The sequence below is a fragment of the Nelusetta ayraudi genome, unplaced genomic scaffold (assembly GCF_046127955.1).
Source record: "Nelusetta ayraudi isolate G7.1 ecotype Tasmania unplaced genomic scaffold, CSIRO-AGI_Nayr_v1 ptg000042l, whole genome shotgun sequence".
In the NCBI taxonomy this organism is placed as follows: domain Eukaryota; kingdom Metazoa; phylum Chordata; class Actinopteri; order Tetraodontiformes; family Monacanthidae; genus Nelusetta; species Nelusetta ayraudi.
The window spans coordinates 9267873-9286279 of NW_027466092.1; the positions used below are offsets into that span (position 1 = coordinate 9267873).

The 18407-nt window shown below is 43.5% G+C and overlaps 2 protein-coding genes and 1 non-coding gene across 3 annotated transcripts; 1 reads left to right on the forward strand and 2 right to left on the reverse strand.

The window, feature by feature from the left end:
* Window positions 1-1971: 1971 nt before the first annotated feature.
* snx15 (sorting nexin 15) lies at window positions 1972-6031 on the reverse strand. The gene is made up of 7 exons (XM_076034148.1): window positions 5808-6031; window positions 5105-5261; window positions 4702-4817; window positions 4298-4571; window positions 4048-4221; window positions 3204-3401; window positions 1972-2264 (listed from the first exon to the last, which is right to left on the reverse strand). Exons 1-7 carry the CDS (start codon window positions 5904-5906, stop codon window positions 2125-2127), a joined length of 1158 nt encoding a protein of 385 aa, XP_075890263.1. The 5' UTR covers window positions 5907-6031; the 3' UTR covers window positions 1972-2124.
* Window positions 2403-2484, reverse strand: trnal-aag (transfer RNA leucine (anticodon AAG)). The gene has a single exon. It is a non-coding gene; the product is annotated as a tRNA-Leu (tRNA).
* Window positions 6032-11829: 5798 nt separating the features above from the next.
* slc3a2a (solute carrier family 3 member 2a) lies at window positions 11830-16905 on the forward strand. The gene is made up of 11 exons (XM_076034149.1): window positions 11830-11972; window positions 12685-12905; window positions 13004-13188; window positions 13974-14147; window positions 14280-14368; window positions 14492-14628; window positions 14997-15106; window positions 15218-15420; window positions 15527-15601; window positions 15722-15935; window positions 16039-16905. Exons 2-11 carry the CDS (start codon window positions 12709-12711, stop codon window positions 16179-16181), a joined length of 1527 nt encoding a protein of 508 aa, XP_075890264.1. The 5' UTR covers window positions 11830-11972; window positions 12685-12708; the 3' UTR covers window positions 16182-16905.
* The last annotated feature ends 1502 nt before the right edge of the window (window positions 16906-18407 follow it).

Genomic DNA, 18407 nt, shown 5'->3' on the forward strand with positions numbered 1-18407 from the left:
TGCCCCGCATGTCACACATGCACATGTAATGCGTCATGTATGGTGCTGAATTATGCACACACACACACACACACACACACACACACACACACACACACACACATCCCTTCTTTTTGATCGTCCGCGATAACACACACACACACACACACACACACACACACACACACACACACACACACAGGGGGAAGCTATTATGCTCTCAGGCTGGAGTGTTTTGATGGTATAATTGCAGTGACCAGTGAGGAGAAAGAGACAGAGGGAGGGATGGAATGAGGGATGGGGATGGAGGGAGAGGAAAAAGAGGAGAGTGCTGACACTCTCAGCATGCTAATGTTCGAAAACTCAACCACCACCACCCTCTCCTCCTCCCCCTCCTCCCCATTTCATCCCTCCCTCCATCTACCTCTTTGTCTCTCCATCTTCCTCTCCATCCCACATCCTCTTCTGCGTTTTCACAGGTGCGGCACTAGAAAAGAGGGAGAGACGGGCAGAAAGGGTAGAGCGAGCGGCGGAGAGATGAGAGGAAAAGAGGGACGCGTAACAGGATGGAGCAATGTTATCGCCCCCCCTCACCCTCACCCCCTCTCTCTTTTTTTCCAGTCGTCCTCTTCAGGCTCCCCACAATGTCCAAAAACAAAGGATGCAAGCAGAGAGATACAGGGGGACGAATGAAAATAGAAGAAGAGGGAGGGTCAGTTTTTCCATCCACTTAACAATGGAGAGATGATCTCTGCTTATCCTCTAATCACATCCCCTCCTTTATTCCTCCTTTCTGTTCTCTGCGTTATCTCCCACTCCCCACAAACCCCTCTGTTTCTCATCTGGTGAGGGGAAGGCTCGCCTTTTCCTCCTGTCGGCCTCGCTTTTTTCTGCTGCCTCTCCATCTGTTTGTCCTTCCACTCCTCCCTCTGTCCCTCTCCAGAGAAGGGATTCTGCTGCATGGCAGTGATCCCACTCATCCTTCTCTGGTTTTATTCCACCCCTTTTCCCTTTTAGTGCCCAGACTGAAAAAAACTAAAAACAAAAAACAAAAACTGAAACTTTAAACTAGAAGTGGGTTCCATCCATTTTCATGTATAACGCTCCTTTCTTTTTGGCTCCACAGGATGTGATGTAAATAAAATCCCCACTCTCCTGTCTGTCCAACGCAGGAAACTGTGCAATTTAAGCGAAGACACACTGATTTATTAACAACTAAAAAACGGGCCAAACATTAGCCATGAAAAGACAGATTGACCCCTTAGCTTTTCAACAACAGCCTTTTTCGACACCTTAATGAAGCCATTTGACTATGACATTTTGAGAAAAAAAAATCACACACTCGATAGTAGTTCTGATGTAGACTGTAGAGCTCGACTTCTAAAATACAGATGTGAGAATTAGCTGAGAAGTAAATTGGCCAAAGAAAGCAGGAGACGTGCAATTAATGTCGGTTGTGCAACAGCGCTACTCAGAGGTAATGTCATGGTACTGCAACCCTGATGTGGGGCACACAACGGGAAATGACGGCTATTATGAAATTAATAAATCACTGAGATTAATGTGCATTCGAGAGGCTTGTCAAAGCCTTTAATCAGGTAATTAAAAAACACCCACAAAAAGTGCTTAAATTAAAACCAGTTTTAATGAATAAAAATTGTGCAAAAATGCAAATTACAGATATACATAATCATCACTGAACAAGAAACTGTCATACAGTAGAATCAAAGAAAGAAACAGTATTATTTTTATGATCACAGAATGATCCCAGTTACCTTCAGTTTCCCAATATCAGTTATCAGTCATCAGTTATCAATAAGTTTGTTTAAGATTTAAAATATTTACAAAACAAAGGCATCCAAAGGAACAGCCTGGAGAGTAGTGTGTGAATTGTGAGTGTGGTGTGCATGCCGACACTGGAGTTTTAGACATGAACCCCCTTATTTTCCTGGATGCTGGCATGAAAATTTAGTTGTTGTTGTTTTTTTTAAAAAAAAAAATCTCACCGTAAGCATGTGTCAACAAACTGGGTCATGCCATCTCTATTGTGAGAACGACTGTACGTGAGTGTTTGTGCTCTACACAACCCTGAGCTTGACTGTCTTTGATCTGTGCTCACGCGTGTACAAATTTGCGTGGGTAAATCTAAGGATCCTGCGAAGGTTTGTGTGTTGGGGACTTCTGCTGCGAGACCGACGGGTGCTTCTCCAGCAGCGCCTCCGTGTGCTGAAGATACTCGGCTGTCCGTTTCATCACAGACTCCCTGCGCAACGGATCCGACTCTCCTGGACAGACAGACAAACACACAGGATGGGAGGATCAGGCTGAGTATTATCAGGCTTTACTTTAACTGCAGGCAGGATTTATGATATTTTATTTAGGAGAGAGAGAAAAAAAGAAAAGAAAATTGTCAAAATAATCTTTGGCAGCGGTGGGATTCGAACCCACGCCCCCGAAGAGACTGGAGCCTTAATCCAGCGCCTTAGACCGCTCGGCCACGCTACCACACGGAGAGCAGTTGTGCAACTGCTGCTGGAGGCTGGGTCAAAGTCTGGCCAGTGCAGCAATGCAGGACTGCAGAGTCACATTTCACACACTGACGAGCTATTCATTGATGCATTTCTTTTTACTTGCAAAATAAGGAAAATATTCACAATGGCAGTTGAGTTGAATCCCAAACATATGCATTATGCTTCAACAAACATGCATTAATCCAACATTTCCAAACTGCTCCCCTGTGTACGTGAATAAACGTAATGTACTAAAGCCAATTGATCTGCTAGGCAGCACACTATGTGAGAGCGGACACATTTATCATAGACTTGGCTGAAGCGGGACAGTCCGTACTGCAAGTGCGGAACAGTTGGGTTGATTTTGCCGTGAGGTCACGTGGCCCGCATGCCAAACATGCTCCACGGTGCAGCGTCCACTCGCCTGCAAATGTGGATCAGCTGTTTTCCAGTCTACTGGCCGGTGTGTTAGCGGCACATCAGAGTGGAAAGGCGCGGCGCAAAATACGGAGGACTTGCTGTTACGGCTAAGTGCACATTATAATTTGTGCCAATGCACTGGTTCTTGTTTCAACGCGGCCAATTTGCAGGTGCGGGCTCGGTTACTACAGCAACCGAGCGGGCTCATCTTTCACGCAGGAACAGGCATGACACGGTGGATGCTTTGAGACCAGTTGCAGCGGACAAGAATATTTTCATTCCTCATTCTCTCACCCTGCACTCCGGTGATCAGTATGTCCACTGCGGTCCTGTATCCTCGGATGGCGCCGCCGAACTCTCCCTCCTTCTCTTTCTGCATGGCAGCTGTCAGCGCGGCCGCAGCCTGGCTTAAGTAAGCCACGTCCCCCCCGTTCAGATGTGACAGCGGCAGACAGAACAGCTCCGTGTGGTCACCCGAAGGGGTGGAGCGGTCTGAAATCAAAATGAAGCCAGGGATGAAGACGAGGCGTTAAAAATAAACGCAGCGATTGTATTGTTGATGGTATCCTGTGCCTTTGGCCGCAACATGTCTTCACATTTCACCTCACCAAGCATGCAGGGGTGCTGCAAGCAATTATGGGCCCTCTGAAAAAAATAAACTGTTTGGCCCCCATCCCATATATAACCTATTGAGCATACTTTTAATAGGATGCTCTGGGCCCTCGCATGACTGCTGGCTCCATAGAGTCAGCAAGTTCACAGTTTATCATAGATCTAATCACAAAATATCAAGCTAGAATATCTTTACCAAAGACTGGATTTGATCCCACTCTCCTGAAAAAGCACTTTGACAGCATCTTAGGCCATCCAATCACAGTGCTCGTCACAAAAGTCCTGATAGTTACAGAAGCACCGCTCCTTTTAAATATACTAGAGTGTAAGACAAAAACAGGGCCTGTCATGGCATGTTATGTGTTTGTGTGAAAAATTAAATCACTTGAAAGGATTAATGAGACAATAATGTTGTGTATTGTGCAATGCAGACATCCAATTAGGATGTTCAGTTATAATATTGCGAGTCTCCATGGAGATTTGTCACTTGAAATCTCTCCGTCTACGCATTTGCACTCCTTTTAACCTTGTTGATAGCAGGGATCGAAGACGGCCAAGTCGTGATCAGACAGTGGCGGTGGGCCTTCTGGCTTCGGGGAGGTGGGCTGCTCTTCAGGCCCAGAGTCAAAGAGAGAGTCCAGCTCTTCTTGGAGCTCCTGCGTGTCGTGGTGGCTGGCTGGAGAGAGCTCCAGAGACAAAACTGGAGGCGGACACACGAACCACAAGGTTAAATGGCAAAAACCCAGAGAGAAAACCACTCGTCTTCTTCGTTCTACCTCTCTCATCGAGCTCCACGTCGCTGTGCTGCTCTTCCTCTATGGGGGTGCCGCCCATCTCACTGTAGGCCTCGGCCGCAAGCTCCAGTTCGCCGATCTCCAGGCCCAGGTTGTTGCCCAGGTCTTGGGGCGGGGGAGGGGCCACCGTACCCGCCTCCTCCTCTGCTGGTTCGCAGTCCGAGGCCCTCCGCTTGGGAAGTGGGATGAGAGGGGGTGGGAGCAACTCCTCGGCGGTCAAGCACGTGGGATCCAACGGCCTGGTGGCCTCACCACCCTAACACCGGACAGAGCCACATGACACTTAAGCAGAGGAAGTGAAAGGAAGAAGGAGAATGGAAGGTCTTGTCTTCTCCTCCTCGCGTGGATGTGTGTATTGTCTCTGTGAGCATGTGAGTGGTTCTTACTCTGAGGAACTCCTGCAGATGCGGGCTATTGTAGAGCGCAGGTATGTTTGTAGTGAACAGAAACATACCCTCGGCAGCCTTCCTCCTCTCCTCAATCACGGCCTCATCAAACCTTCCTGAAACAAAGAGGGGCAACAAACAGCCCGTTGGTCATTGTGCATTCAAACGGAGCAGAACGGAGGCCTTGTAACTCGCTATAAATGCCGATTGTACACTGGTGGGGCCGCATCTGCAGCTGTGATTTTAGCAACAACTAAGTTGCGACGTAAACTACTGAGGAAATGAAACAAGAGGCCTGGACCAAGTGCTTTTTGAAGTAAGAGGAAGCAACATTAAATATGTCAGCGCTGAATCTGATCCTATCAACAGTTCAGGGCTTTTAGACGAGACGCGGCCGTCATACCAAAGACTTGAGCGCGAGGAAAAGGTGGAAACTCCTCTTCTCTTCTGAACAGGTTCTTGTGCGTGAAGGCCAACTCGCCGTGGAGTTTCCTCAGCTCCGAGAACCTCTTCCACACCACCACCTCCTTGGCATCTTCAGGATGACGCTTGGACACAAACTGCAAGACGGACAACAGGAAAACAGACACACATTAGTTTCTTAATGACTTCCATGAGAATGGGAGTTTTCTCTAAAATGCAGCTAATATTCGGTTGTAGAATAGGTGACGGGGCAGAGATGAAACACGAAGCTGCTCCAGTTGTTTTCCAGGAGAAATACAATTTTGCGGATCAAGAACATCTCGAGGCTGAGCCCGTGCGGACCGCGGTGTCTTAGTGTGATCACGGGGCGCAGATCACAAGTTCAGTCGGTTTCGCTCGAGCGCTCGCCAGTCCAGCTTGTAGAAGAACAACTCGCTTTGTGCGCGCGCGCTAACCGAGCTGCGGGCTTCGGCTGTTTTTGGCCGCAACAGCCCGCGAAGCTTTGCACTGACAGGTCCACCCGGTGTTGAATTGTGCTGGGAACGAGTCATGGCAGGCGACGCGTAGTTACGACGAGCGAAGGAAAAACGTGGAGAAAAGCAACAACAACAACAAAGAGGTTCATCGTGGTGACAGAGTTGTCGAGCACCAGTGTGTTGGTGCCACTGTAGTGTCAAACTAACCCGTGCTGTCACTTTGTACTCCGTGTGTCCTTTGTCGTGTGTTCGCGGCTCGGAAACGGTGAAGAATCTGTAATGTTCGTCTTTCACTTTCCGTGACATGTCCGTCCTTCCCGGGCAAAAGGAATTAAAAAGTTGTCTCGGCGGTTCGAAGCTGCGCTGTCAAACAACCGCTGATTCCGTTGCGGTTCCTCCCTGGCGCTCCTCTCCGCTCACTTCCTAGTTTGTGACGTAAACGCGTACGTGATTACGACGAGAGGGGGACGTACATTGTGCGGCGAGAGAAAAATAACCTACGGAAACTTGTCTTCTCATCTGCGTGGTAGTGGTATATATTTTTGTTGTTTGTCACATGTTGCCATGATCCGTCTCAGTTTATGTATTTTAGTTAAGTAGTTGTCGTTACATTATTGAATCGAAAAATAATTACATTTACCACCATGTCGTTTATACGGTGACCGAGGAATTGAACAAACAAACAATAAATGAACAGATAAATGAATATAGGTAAAATTGTTCATTAATACAACATCTTTTTATTGTAATTTTATTGTAATTTTTATTGCAAACACATGGTGTTTGCAACAAAAAACAATTTTGGTGGTCAAAGAATTAATGCATTTTTTCATAATAGTCAAACCGTTTAAATATTAATATGGCACTAAATTACAGGCAAGCTAAGCACTAATGATGTGTGACATTTAAACACGCAGAAACTATGAGTCAAAGTACATTTTTAAAAATCATTGAGGTAGACATGAAGTTCATTGTACATTAAGGTTTTTTTTTTTTTGGACAATGTTATTTAAAATGTTATATATCCTATTCTGTTTGTACACTCTAAAATAACATTTTTTCTTGTATTTTTTTTAAACGACAAATAATAATGTAATACCAATCCCGTACTGGTGGGGCCGCTGCGCGTACAAGGAAAATCTACTGTGAAGCCTCAGTTGTAAAATGACTTTAAACAACTTGAATGTTTGATTTTTTTTACGGATATCTTTAACATTATCTACACAACCCGTCTGTATAAGATATTATTTACACAATGTGTCTAAATAATCTGTCACTGTAAAATGCACAACGACACCAAATTCCGTTTGCTTACATGTCCTTTTTACTAAAAAGACATGAAGGCCCAGGTGTCCCTGTTTGAGACAATGGAACAATGACAGAGCAAACATACTTGACTGAAGCACTGAGGATGTTCTGACTGTGCATTGTTGTTATATAACCGCTTAACAAGTCGTCAAGGGACCTCTGATAAGAGACAAGTTGTGAGTTTATGTTTCACAGACTGTGGCGCAAAGTTCACCAGTTTCACTGGTAATTGCCTGCTAAATTGAAGGGAACACCTGAGGCAGACACAAATTAGGCAAACATTTAGTGTTAGTTTGTTTGACTTTGCTGGCAAGCAAACAGACGCAAGTATAACGCATTCAGGACGGCTCTACTGACAGCCATTCATGGCTGTTGCTAATAAAAATGGGCAGTTATTTTATTTTTTTTTACCATGATTTTAATCCATCTGCTGTTTCCAATGCAACTCACATGAGACGAAAGACCTTGAATTGCTTTAAATTCTTGCCACAGTGAGGGGGAGAACGCTTACATAAGATAACCATTGTTTCCCACTGACAGAAAGGTCCACTGGTAGTGGGAAGAGAAAATGGGGCATGGAGAGAAGGGCAGGGGCCAGGAGAGAGGGAATGAAAGAGAAGGAGGCAGATTGGATGAGAACAGAATTGTAATGTTCAGAGTTCAAGATAAACATGCTACTACCAATCAAAAATAGACCTTTAACAACATTGCTTGCTGCAAACATACGTTAAACATTCTCCTTTTTTTTCAACCATTGTTGGGTTCACATGGCTGCTAATGAGACAAACTCACTTGTGTTTACTTTGTCTGCATTAGCTCTTCATGCATGCCTGCAACGAGGTCGAGACACAGAGATTACCTATTGTATGTAGAAGAAACTAGGCCGCTGAAAGAGAACGCAGAAAGGAGACAACAGAAGAAGAGATTCAAAGTTTCAATCAGGAAGGAAAAAATGTTGTAAAACATTTTAACCTCAAAATTCAGACGAATTGGCACTGTAAGAGTGACAAGAGCAGTGCCCAACATTAAAAACCGGGGCATTACACAATCCATTTGAAGCAAGCCAAGCTCTAAATAAATGCTTCTGTGAGTGTGTGTGCAACAATTGTGTCACGTTAAAAGCACCATAAACTAGCCTGACTGCTCTCTGTGCGACATTTTACAGACATTGCCTCCTTATTTTTTTCCTTTACGGCACTGGAGAGCAAGCTTCTAGAGTGCATCTGAACCTTTTATCTTTTTATTATCACTCCTTAGAATAGATAAAAGCAGCATTTCCCCGGGCAAACTACAGTTCAGTGTGAGCTGATTACACTCAGCAGACTGACTACAATGAGATGAAAGTGTGAGACCTCAGCCAAACTGGTTTGAACTGGTCTGGGCCCCTTTTTGTATTTTTTTCCCCCTCCCTTGAATCCCACGCCGTCTCGCAAAATAAACTCTGTGGAGAGGATCAGACAAGTATTTGGCGGAGGCCCCATATGTGTGTGTGTGTGTGTGTTCGTGCGTGCGTATGTGTGTGCTATTCAGTTTTGTACAACAAAAAAATGGGAATTGATGTGATACCTTTAAAAACAGAATTTGTATGGAACAAATAAACGTTCATAGATTATGCTGAGCGAGAATAACATCCTATTCAAATAAAGCTCAAATAGTTACATGCGTGTAAAATGCTGTCTTAAATTGTGCACTCATTAACTTGATTAAATTATCTTGGCTCTTTGTGCTGATTGTGTTAGAATGTTGAGCTAAATGTTTTGCTTTCGTAGATACCACTTGGACCACTTTTTAGGTTCATAGAAAGACACCAACTCTTTATTGGAAATGTACTCACAAACTTTCCCTTTTTTTCTTCTCGGCAAAGCTGTGCAGCCACCGTTTGCCTCCTTCCTCTCTGTCCCCTAGATCTTCTTTCTCATTCTTTATGTGTGTGCACTCTTGTAGCCAGATTTACTGTCCGTTTCTCTTGCTCAGCAACAAGGACAAAGGGCACTGCCTAATAAAGAACACACCCTATTCACACAATTAGGATACCCATTTGAACTTATTTACACTGGTTTACTTTGAAAGACTTTGAAATGGTGAAGGCTCAAACAGAACACGAACGGAATGAAACTTTGTTCCATTTCAAGTTATGCGTGAATTATATGTGCAAGAACAACATGGGGGATTACGCTGCAACGGAAACAGTTTCTGTCGTTCTTGCTGTTGCCCTGCTTGTCTATTAATACTCAAGCACTCTCAAGTCATGAACATGTTTACACATCTACACCCCCTTCTCCCTCTTTTTCAGAGCGCCCTCTTCTCAGTCCTCCTTTCCCAGTCACTCCCACTTAGTCTTGATTGTAACGTTGCATCCGTTCCTTGCTTCTTTTTTCCTGTGTCATGATCCAAAATTCAAAATCTTCCTCTGTAAGACAGCAGCCACCCCCCCCCACACACACACCACTGTTGTTTTTTTAAGCTAGGAATCATAGTAGATGCTTTGTAAAAAGAGAAAATAAGGCGTTTCTTCAGTCCTTTCCCTCAGAACACAACTGTCCAACGTGTTTCCTGAGTCAACAGGGCATGTTTACATCAGCAGGCAGTCAGCAGCTCCGTTAGAACCTGACTCTGCACACGTGATACACCCGGTACAAGCAGAAACAGATGGTGGGTTTTTTTCCGGAGGCGTAAGGCGAACTGCATGTGCTTATTTTGTTCTTGTCAAAGCATGCACGTGGCAATTGGATGAAGTTTTTAACTTCTCTTTGCTTTTCAAAATACCCAAGAGTTTCTGTTGTTACATAATATTAATGTCCCAGAATTAGAACCAGACAGAGATAATTTGCATATACTAGTACTGAAAGGTCATAACAGCAGGTATGAATAAAGCCTTTTAAATGCACTTGGCAATGCAAAAGAAAATTGACCTACTTTTCAAAAGTGTATGTTTGTGTGTTGGTACAACTGTCAACAGGAACCACATTTGTAAACCTAAAGCAATATTATTTACTATGGCTGCTTTGTGACCAAAATATAACCTTTGAATGGAAATGGAAACCAGTGAACATATGGGCAAAAATAGGATGCAGGAAAGTACAGTTGCATCAGCGGTAGAGGCTGAGGTGGACAGACAGGTAGAAAAGGAAGAGGACAAACAAGCATATGAGAGAGGAGCAAGCTCAGATTCAGATTCAGATTCCTTTTATTTGCCATTGTGTAAAACACATTGGAATTTGCTTCGGCAATGATATCGAGTGCATTCAGTTATTTTTCCCCCCACATATATCAACTGACAGACATACAACACAGTGCTATGAAGAAATAAACAAATAAACATATATATAATAAAATATATATAAAGTGCAGGTTGAGATCAGTAGTGCAAGGTATTTAGATATTGCTGGTGATAAGTGCTGGTGTCACTAAAGGGGCAGGGGAAGGGAAGCCAGAGTCATTGAGCAGCCTGGCGGCTGAGGGGGAAAAGCTAAGCTAAGCTAAGTCTTATTAAAAGCAATCAAGGTTCATCAAGTAAATGTTTTTTGAGACCTATCAATGTGATTGTTGTTCCTGTAAACGTGGCTTTTCTAATGAATAAGTGGATTTCCCACTTTGAAAAAAGTTGTCAATGCAATCAACAAACCTTTAAAAGAGTAGTGATTAAAACAATGTAAGTTGTATTTACATAGAGGCTACTGAGATCTAAAACCTTGCTGATTTGGTTGACCTTTAAAGATATAAAGTAGATCACACTCAGTGCTCAAAACAGATGTTTGGCTGGGTGTCTTTCCAGGAACCCTGTTGTTATTGCAACTGTAAAACATAGCATCAGCTGGTGGAGTATAGATTTTCAAAGCATAGACACAGACAGCTGGGATCTGCCTTTTTTTTTTATGACAAAGGCGATCAAATACATACACCTGATCATACTAAAAAACAAACACAAAAACCTGATTCCCCACATTATCTTCTTGAACATGCAACAGCTACAGGCATGATGTCAACACCATCAGTTAAAAACAGATCAACAGGCTATACTTAGAGGTGAACTCACAGAGCAGACTCATGCTGCGGGTTCACACTTGCTTTGTAGCACATATATGAGTGTATCATGTGTTTTGGCATGTCATGCAAAATTGTAACGAACATTGAAGTCTTTTGTTGTGGACACTGATACAACACAGGCTACACTCCAGTCAATTTCATCAGCAGTGCAACCTTTAGCAGTGCAACCTGAGCATGATTATATCACAATAAGTAAAAGGTTTGTCATTAAGTTAATGGTGGGGTAAACAGTGTAAAACTGAGTGGTTGCTAGTTGAGTAATAAATACAATAATAGAGAACATTTTCACATCCTCTGCTCTTGACTCAAACTTACTCAAAAAGCTAAAATGTAATAACTCTACCTCTTTGTTATTCTGTCTGGCTCAAACTAATGCAATCATGATCAAATCTACATGAGAAGGTTACTTATAGAATGTTTTTAAAAGAATCCCACGGTCTTAAACAGGAGTTTTCCAATATTCTGTTCCAGGACTTTTATCATAGGAACAAACTACATTTCAAAAACACTTTTGAAGGATATAATAATAATAATAATAATAATAATAATAATAATAATAATAATAATAATAATAATAATAATAATGATAAAAAGTGCAATAATACTGATCATTTGTTTCTTCTCAATACAAAAAAAAAAAACGGTTGCAAAGACTAAGGTCGAGAACACACAAAAACGCCATCAAAGTCAGCTTTGTGATGTACACAAATACTTGTTGTTCATTTTACATACAGTTTAAATATTAAAAGCGGGTCTGAAAACACATTTGACACCATAAATACCAACTAATTACATTCACTGTATCGTCTATGCTATGTTTAGTACACTTTGGCCATCCAGAGCTCGAGATCAAGGCGGGGCCGTTTCATTGGCCCGTCCTTCAGTGGGCGGAGAAAGAAGAAGACTATATACTACAGTACGTTGCTGCCGTTGTGTAGTAAAATTGGTACCGGGCGGGATTAACTGCTACTTGAAGTACACGCTAAAGCCAGGTGGACCGTACTTTACTTTGAACAGGTAATGTTGAATAACTTGACTTTAGTATTTCGATTGACTTTGAACATTTTTTTTTGTGTGTCGCGACTGTATCGTCCGGGGTGGTTGTGGAGTTCTGTCGAGGATGGTAGCATTAGCTTCAACGTCGGCTGTTCGCGCTGAACTTAACTCGTGCGCTTGCTGATGACTGGGCGGGTGGATTGCGTCAGCTTTCCTCCCCTACACACGCGGTATTGCAACTTGTCTGATCTTGTTAACCACTATCTTACAATACCTAGTGTCTCGCTGTCGACGCGTTTAGAGGGATTCAGTCGCAACAGGTTACGTTCGAGTTTACGTTTGTATTCTGTTGTCATTTGTGACAAAAAACAAAAACAAAAAACAAATCAAGAACCGCCTTTGAATTAGTACACTTTTATCAGAAATGATAATAAATTACCCGAATAGCCCGTTCGGGTAATTGTACGATTTGTATTCAACATCGACAGTTATTCTACAAACAAAAATCGATGTAGTCTCTTACTCTGAAAGTAGAACTGTTGTTATTGATGTTAGCTTCATGAAAGCTAGGAAACGGAGTTATGGCCATAATTACTCAGGAACTGTTTTTATGTTTTGTGCTAAGTGTTCCAGTCAAGGGAACCTAACGTCACGGGTCCCTCAGCCTTTCCGTGTCAGATGGGTTACATTTAACCGTGCTGCTCTTCCTCTGTCTTTCTCTCTCGGGTTCCAGTCTTCAACGGAGCCAGAATCAACCATGAGTAAAGGCACAGAGGGCGACATGAAGGAAGTGGAGCTCAACGAGCTGGACCCTGAAAAGCAGCCCATGACTGGAGATGGTCAGGCTGCAGGCGGAGAGAAAAATGGCAGTGTCAAGGTGAAGGTCCCCGAGGACGAGGTTACCTTCACTGGCTTGTCCAAGGAGGAGCTTATGAAGGTCGCTGGCACTCCAGGGTAAGGGGAGCAACTGACCAACAGACGGGACGAAATGCATCTTGTTCAACCTGGAGCAGCTTTTTATTGTTCCGGACTCATACGCTCTGTGTCTGTAGGTGGGTGCGTACCCGATGGGTGCTTCTGATCCTGTTCTGGCTGGGATGGTTGGGCATGCTGGCCGGAGCCATCGTCATTATTGTCCAGGCCCCTCGCTGCAAGCCCATCCCTGAGATGAACTGGTGGAACGAGGGACCCATTTACCAAATCTCTGATGTTGAAGCCTTTTCAGATGGGCTTGAAGGTAAGATTACGTTGATATGTGGAAAAAAAAAAAAAAAACACTGCCACAATTGCTGGCATGCCCTGTCTTTTATTTTGTTACAATGTCTTCCTCCTTTCTCATGAAGAAAAATTCATATCTAGTTTTTGCAAGGCAACCTGGTTGGTGTGGCAACATTGTACTTAGTCGGGTCAAAGTCCCATGACAATGTTTCTAGTTTCTTGAGGTTCCAGAGGCTTTCAGCAGGCTGCTGACTAGGCTTACTGTGTGTGACTCACGGTCTAAAGGTCAGGAAAAGCCTGAGTCACATCGTGGTCTTTTCATATTTGCTTAAATGGAATATCAAATATTTGATATTATACTGCTGGAAATTCTTTCTTCAAAGGCTATCTGGACACGATTCCGTTCTTGCCATGTTTTTGAGTAGTTTCAAAGGGCATGAAGAACTTAATGTTAAAAAAGAACATCAGCATTAAATGAATTGCCAGAATGAGTCCAAGATGCTTAAGACAGAATTCGAACAACCACACGTGACCAAAGTGTCTGAAGGGCTTACTTGTTAATCTAAAAGAATGCGTGCTGTACGCAGCTGGCCACAAGCTCTCGTGACAAATACTGAGCTCAAGAGAGAATATTTCCCCTTGGAACATCAGAGTGTCTCGCCAGCCTTCTGCCCTCTCTCCCTGACCTCCTGGCCCTCTTCACATTCACACGCAAATGCTCTCTTGTCTCTTCCCATTTGTGAAAAATTGAACTGACATGACATTTCACTCTCCCTCCCCGCACTTCTCTTTTTCCCCCTGTAGGAATTGCAGACAAGTTGGACAACATAAACCAGTTGAAGGTGAAAGGCCTGGTTGTCGGCCCTCTTCACACGGTCCAGGCCAACAGACCTGAAACTCTTGATCTCCAAGAGATCAACCCGATCCATGGAAACAAGGAGGCCCTTCGCACAGTGATTGAAAAGGCCACGAGAAAGGGTAGGATTTCTTATAGCAGTCTCAAATCGACACAAACATTTCGGTTTTATGATTCTTATTATGCAAAGAATGCCAGCGGGTCCAATTTTTGCTCACCACTCACACACTTTCCTGCTTCCTGTTACATTCTAGGCATCTCTGTGGTGCTCGACCTGACTCCAAACTACGAAGGATCGAACCCCTGGTTCACACAAGTGGCTGAAACAGTTGAGAAAGTCAAGGTGTGGCACTCTTTTGAAAGTTGACCTTTCTGGTGTATGAAAGTACTGCTAAGTATAATACGTGTTTTGAATCTGCCTTGGTTATTGTGGCTAAATGTACCTATTGTCCATTGTGTCTTTCAGACTGCTGCTGAGTACTGGTTTGGATTAGGTGTTCAGGGTATCAAGGTTTCCAACCTTGACACAGTTTTCAACTCCACTGAGTGGTCGAAGCTCCAGGCTGCTGTCCAGACCAATCTCACCGACGATGGGCCCAAACGGTGACTATAGCCAACACTTTTACAGTTTCCTTTGGTTCTTCAGAGGCAATCTCTGTGCGAAAGCCCTCAGGGGAAAAGCCTGAGTAGCAAGCCACCTGACAGGATTATATTTCATTACAAGGAGGATATTGCAATCCAGAGCTGCAGGGAGCTTCTAGTATTAGGGTGTAGATCAACGCTAGATCTTTCATGCCTCACTGGCGACACCCTGTGGTTGAGTGTGTAAACGACAACACATTTTGTAGCGCCACAATTGTGGAACATGGCCTGATCTTTGCAGAGCGTATTCCTCAACATTAGCTGTCGTTAATTTACTGATTGAATTAAGTATAACGCTCAACTTATTGGTTTAATTCTTCTCTTCCCAGGGCTCTGATTGGTGTGGTGCAAGGTCTTCCTGCAGGGGATGTGTTAAGACTTGTCAACACCAGCGGCGTCAACCTCATCCTGTCTGACCTGCTCAGCCAGAACAACCAAGGCATGTCGTGCATCTTGTTTTCATTTCACGTACACCAGGAGGCAGAGCACGGATGAAAGGTGAAATGGTGCACTGAAGGTGTTAAGTTGTGTGTATTTAAAATGTCTGCAGGTCCGAAGCTGCTGCAAGACATGGGCACCCTTAACTCTGAACAGAGGAGTGTGGCCTGGGGCCTCGGTGCCACCCAACAACACCAGCTGTCCAAACTGGCAACAACCCCGGCCCTGGTCCGCCTCTACCAGCTGCTGCTCTTCACCATGCCTGGAACCCCAGTCTTCACCTACGGAGATGAGATTGGCCTTCAGGCAGGACAGGTCGGTTCTACAATGGGCCTGATGTTTTGAAAGCCCTCTTAAAGTTTAGATGTTGTCCCCAAAACTTAACAAAGTTTATATCACATCCATTTTCTCTCCCAACCAGGGTTCAGAGTCTCCTAAGATGATTTGGGATACAGAGGAACCTGGCAAAGAAGGCAGTGGCAACACAACAGCTGAGGTAGGTTTGCCAGCGATGGGAAAGAGTCTCGGCGCATCTTTGGAAAGATAAACATGTTGTCATTCTTTTGGGATTTATTACCCTAACACAAAGTCATGATCTCCACACTTAAAGACACAGCAGGAGGAGCGCATGGCAATCAGGAAGTGGTTCATATCCCTCAGTGACGTCCGGGTCAAAGAGCGATCGCTCCTCCATGGCGACTACTACCCACTCCACTCCACCGCCACCTCGCTCTCCTTCCTTCGTGTTTGGGACCAGAGTGAAAGATTCATAACAGCCGTAAACTGGGGACCAGGGCCCGTGGCCTTGAAGCTCAAACTTACTAAAGATGGTAAGCACAGCATCTCTTCTTACGGTAGTCATGTGTTCTCTTGAGTGAATTGTCCAAGTAATAGTAGTAATTTCACAATCTCCCCCCCCCATGTTTCTTTTAGTGGAGGACGTAGCGCTGCCAGAGATGGCCAAGGTGAAGCTCTCCACTGATGAAGAGCTGAAAACAGACTCTATGGTCAGCTTGGATAACCTCACTCTAAAACCAGGACAGGCCATCCTGCTGCAGTTCCCCTTTAAGGGCTAAAGATGGCGCCACACTCTTGAAAGTCTACATATACTAGGCTCGGTTTAAATTGACACTAGACTGCATGTCGATTGAAATTTGGTCAACGAACATGTTACTACAGGATTTATTTTTTTTTAATGGTTTTAGTAAGAACACAAATCAATTGAGTCAAACATTAGTCACTACATGCTTCAGTTCTTTTTTTCTTTGTGTGACAGTGACCAATCACTATGCCTCCAATAGAGAATGCTCCCTGGCTACTTGACCAAAGGGATATACATCCCTTTGGCCGAATGGTTAAGCGTGCATGGCTAATACCCGGGAGTCTGGGGTTTGAAGCCCGCCCAGGCCCTCTGCGCCTTGCCACACTTTTAAAAAAATCAAGACATTCCACATTTGTTTTTTATGCATTCCGTTAGCAGTTTTATCTTTTTTTTAAAAAGAGGTTTAGTAATGCATTTTTGGAAAACTGATTGTTGTGTGAAATACAGCCAAACCTGAAGAAATGTTAACAATGTCTTTATGTTTTATGGCATTTGGTCTGTCAATTGATCTGAAAATAAACCGAAAGTCTGGTTCCAGCATCTAAGTGTGTGTGTGTGTGTGTGTGTGTGTGTGTGTGTGTGTGTGTGTGTGTGTGTGTGTGTGTGTGTGTGTGTGTGTGTGTGTGTGTGTGTGTGTGTGTGTGTGTGTGTGTGTGTGTGTGTGTGTGTGTGTGTGTGTTAAAAAACAAAAGAAATAACACATTCTTATTCTTCACATTGACTGCTACATGTGCTGTAAATATGTTTTTCACATCAGAGATATCAAATGAGACGTTCACTATTTTCAGGATGTACAGGTGTGATAAAGTGTGTCACAGATGTGAACAAAGGAAGCTCATCTATTTTATCATCATCATCGCCGTCATCGTCGGCAAGAAGAGGAGCGTTTTGGCTCTGCTGTCGTCTCAGGAACTTAAAATCTGCCTTAATTTGTTTTTCTTCCCGGGAACACGTTCATGGTTCTTTGCCTTTTGATGTGCAAACATGCACCTGTTCTAATGTCCATTGTTAAAATGAGAAGCTTCTTAGTCATGACTCAACATTGTCTCGTCACAGAGATGATTAAGTGAGACGAATACTTTCTGACTGTAGATACTGTATTTCCTGCAGTGGTATGTTGGCAGAGGGATAGTTCATGCAAATGAACTCGTAAAAATAGCGAGGTTGAGCTACAGCGCGAGAATGAATATGATTTCATAAAAGATGATCTGCCCTAAGACAGCTGGGACGCTCCAGCAGACCCCCGTGACCCTGAATAGGAATAAGCGGGTATAGAAGATGAATGAATGAATGATCTTAAAATAATATAATATTAAAATACTGCGCTTCCTCAAGTTTTAGCTCGATAGTAAATATGGTTCTTATGAATGTTGAAAATGTGCCAGAGGAAGAGAGCAGCAGAAAATGGGCCTGTTGTTTGAACTCAGTTTGTGAGAACCGTGTCCTCCTTTATTTTAATCCCTTTTCAACGAGTCTAAAGTGCCGCTACACTCACTGATTTGATGGTTCATCTCAATTCTACATGAATTTGGTTTTCGTATATATGGGCTTTTGTGTCTAAGAAATCTGGTACTTGATGACATTTCATTTATTATGCAATTGCATAGTTTTTATTTATCCATTTTGAAAATCAAATCCTTCCATTATAATACACAGTAGCTGTGTATAAACGTGACCTAGCAACAGTTGAGAGGCTAAATGTAGCTCTGCTGGGTTCCTTTTCTATACTGAAATGTTTCTTTCAATTTCTTTCCTCCGAGGGTCTTTTAACGTTGGCTACATCAGCCCGTATGCTATGCTAATGTAGGCTATCCGTATTTATTTGTTGAAGCTTTCGAAAAAGGATGATATGATTTTTTTAATCTTAAAAAGGTGTCATTATTCTTTACATTTTGGATTATGTCTGCTCGTATGCCTTTGGAATTGGACAGAATGTCTGGGGGAATACAGAGCCACGTAACAAGACTGTGAAGCGGCATCACTTCTTCTCCACCTGCTTTTTTCAACTCAAACTTAAATAAAAGCAAACAAAATTTAAAACAACTCAGAAAGGTTTGCTGCGGTTGTTGATTTCAGCGTCACGTAACCCCTCTGGTGAAGCAGAGTGCCGCTCGCGGTTCAGCGTCTCATTTAAAAAACATTATCGAAGCGTCAAACAGCCCCTTGAAACTCGCTGTTCTTAGCTGAGTTTCACGGCCTC

Coding starts and splice junctions, on each gene's coding strand:
- snx15 (XM_076034148.1), bottom strand. CDS start 5,906: ATGTCACGGAAAGTGAAAGACGAACATTACAGATTCTTCACCGTTTCC. Junction 5,262..5,807: donor AGTACAAAGTGACAGCACGG/GTTAGTTTGACA, acceptor TCCGTCTTGCAG/TTTGTGTCCAAGCGTCATCC. Junction 2,265..3,203: donor ACTGATCACCGGAGTGCAGG/GTGAGAGAATGA, acceptor CTGTCTGTCCAG/GAGAGTCGGATCCGTTGCGC.
- slc3a2a (XM_076034149.1), top strand. CDS start 12,709: ATGAGTAAAGGCACAGAGGGCGACATGAAGGAAGTGGAGCTCAACGAG. Junction 14,148..14,279: donor TGAAAAGGCCACGAGAAAGG/GTAGGATTTCTT, acceptor GTTACATTCTAG/GCATCTCTGTGGTGCTCGAC. Junction 14,629..14,996: donor ACCGACGATGGGCCCAAACG/GTGACTATAGCC, acceptor TTCTCTTCCCAG/GGCTCTGATTGGTGTGGTGC.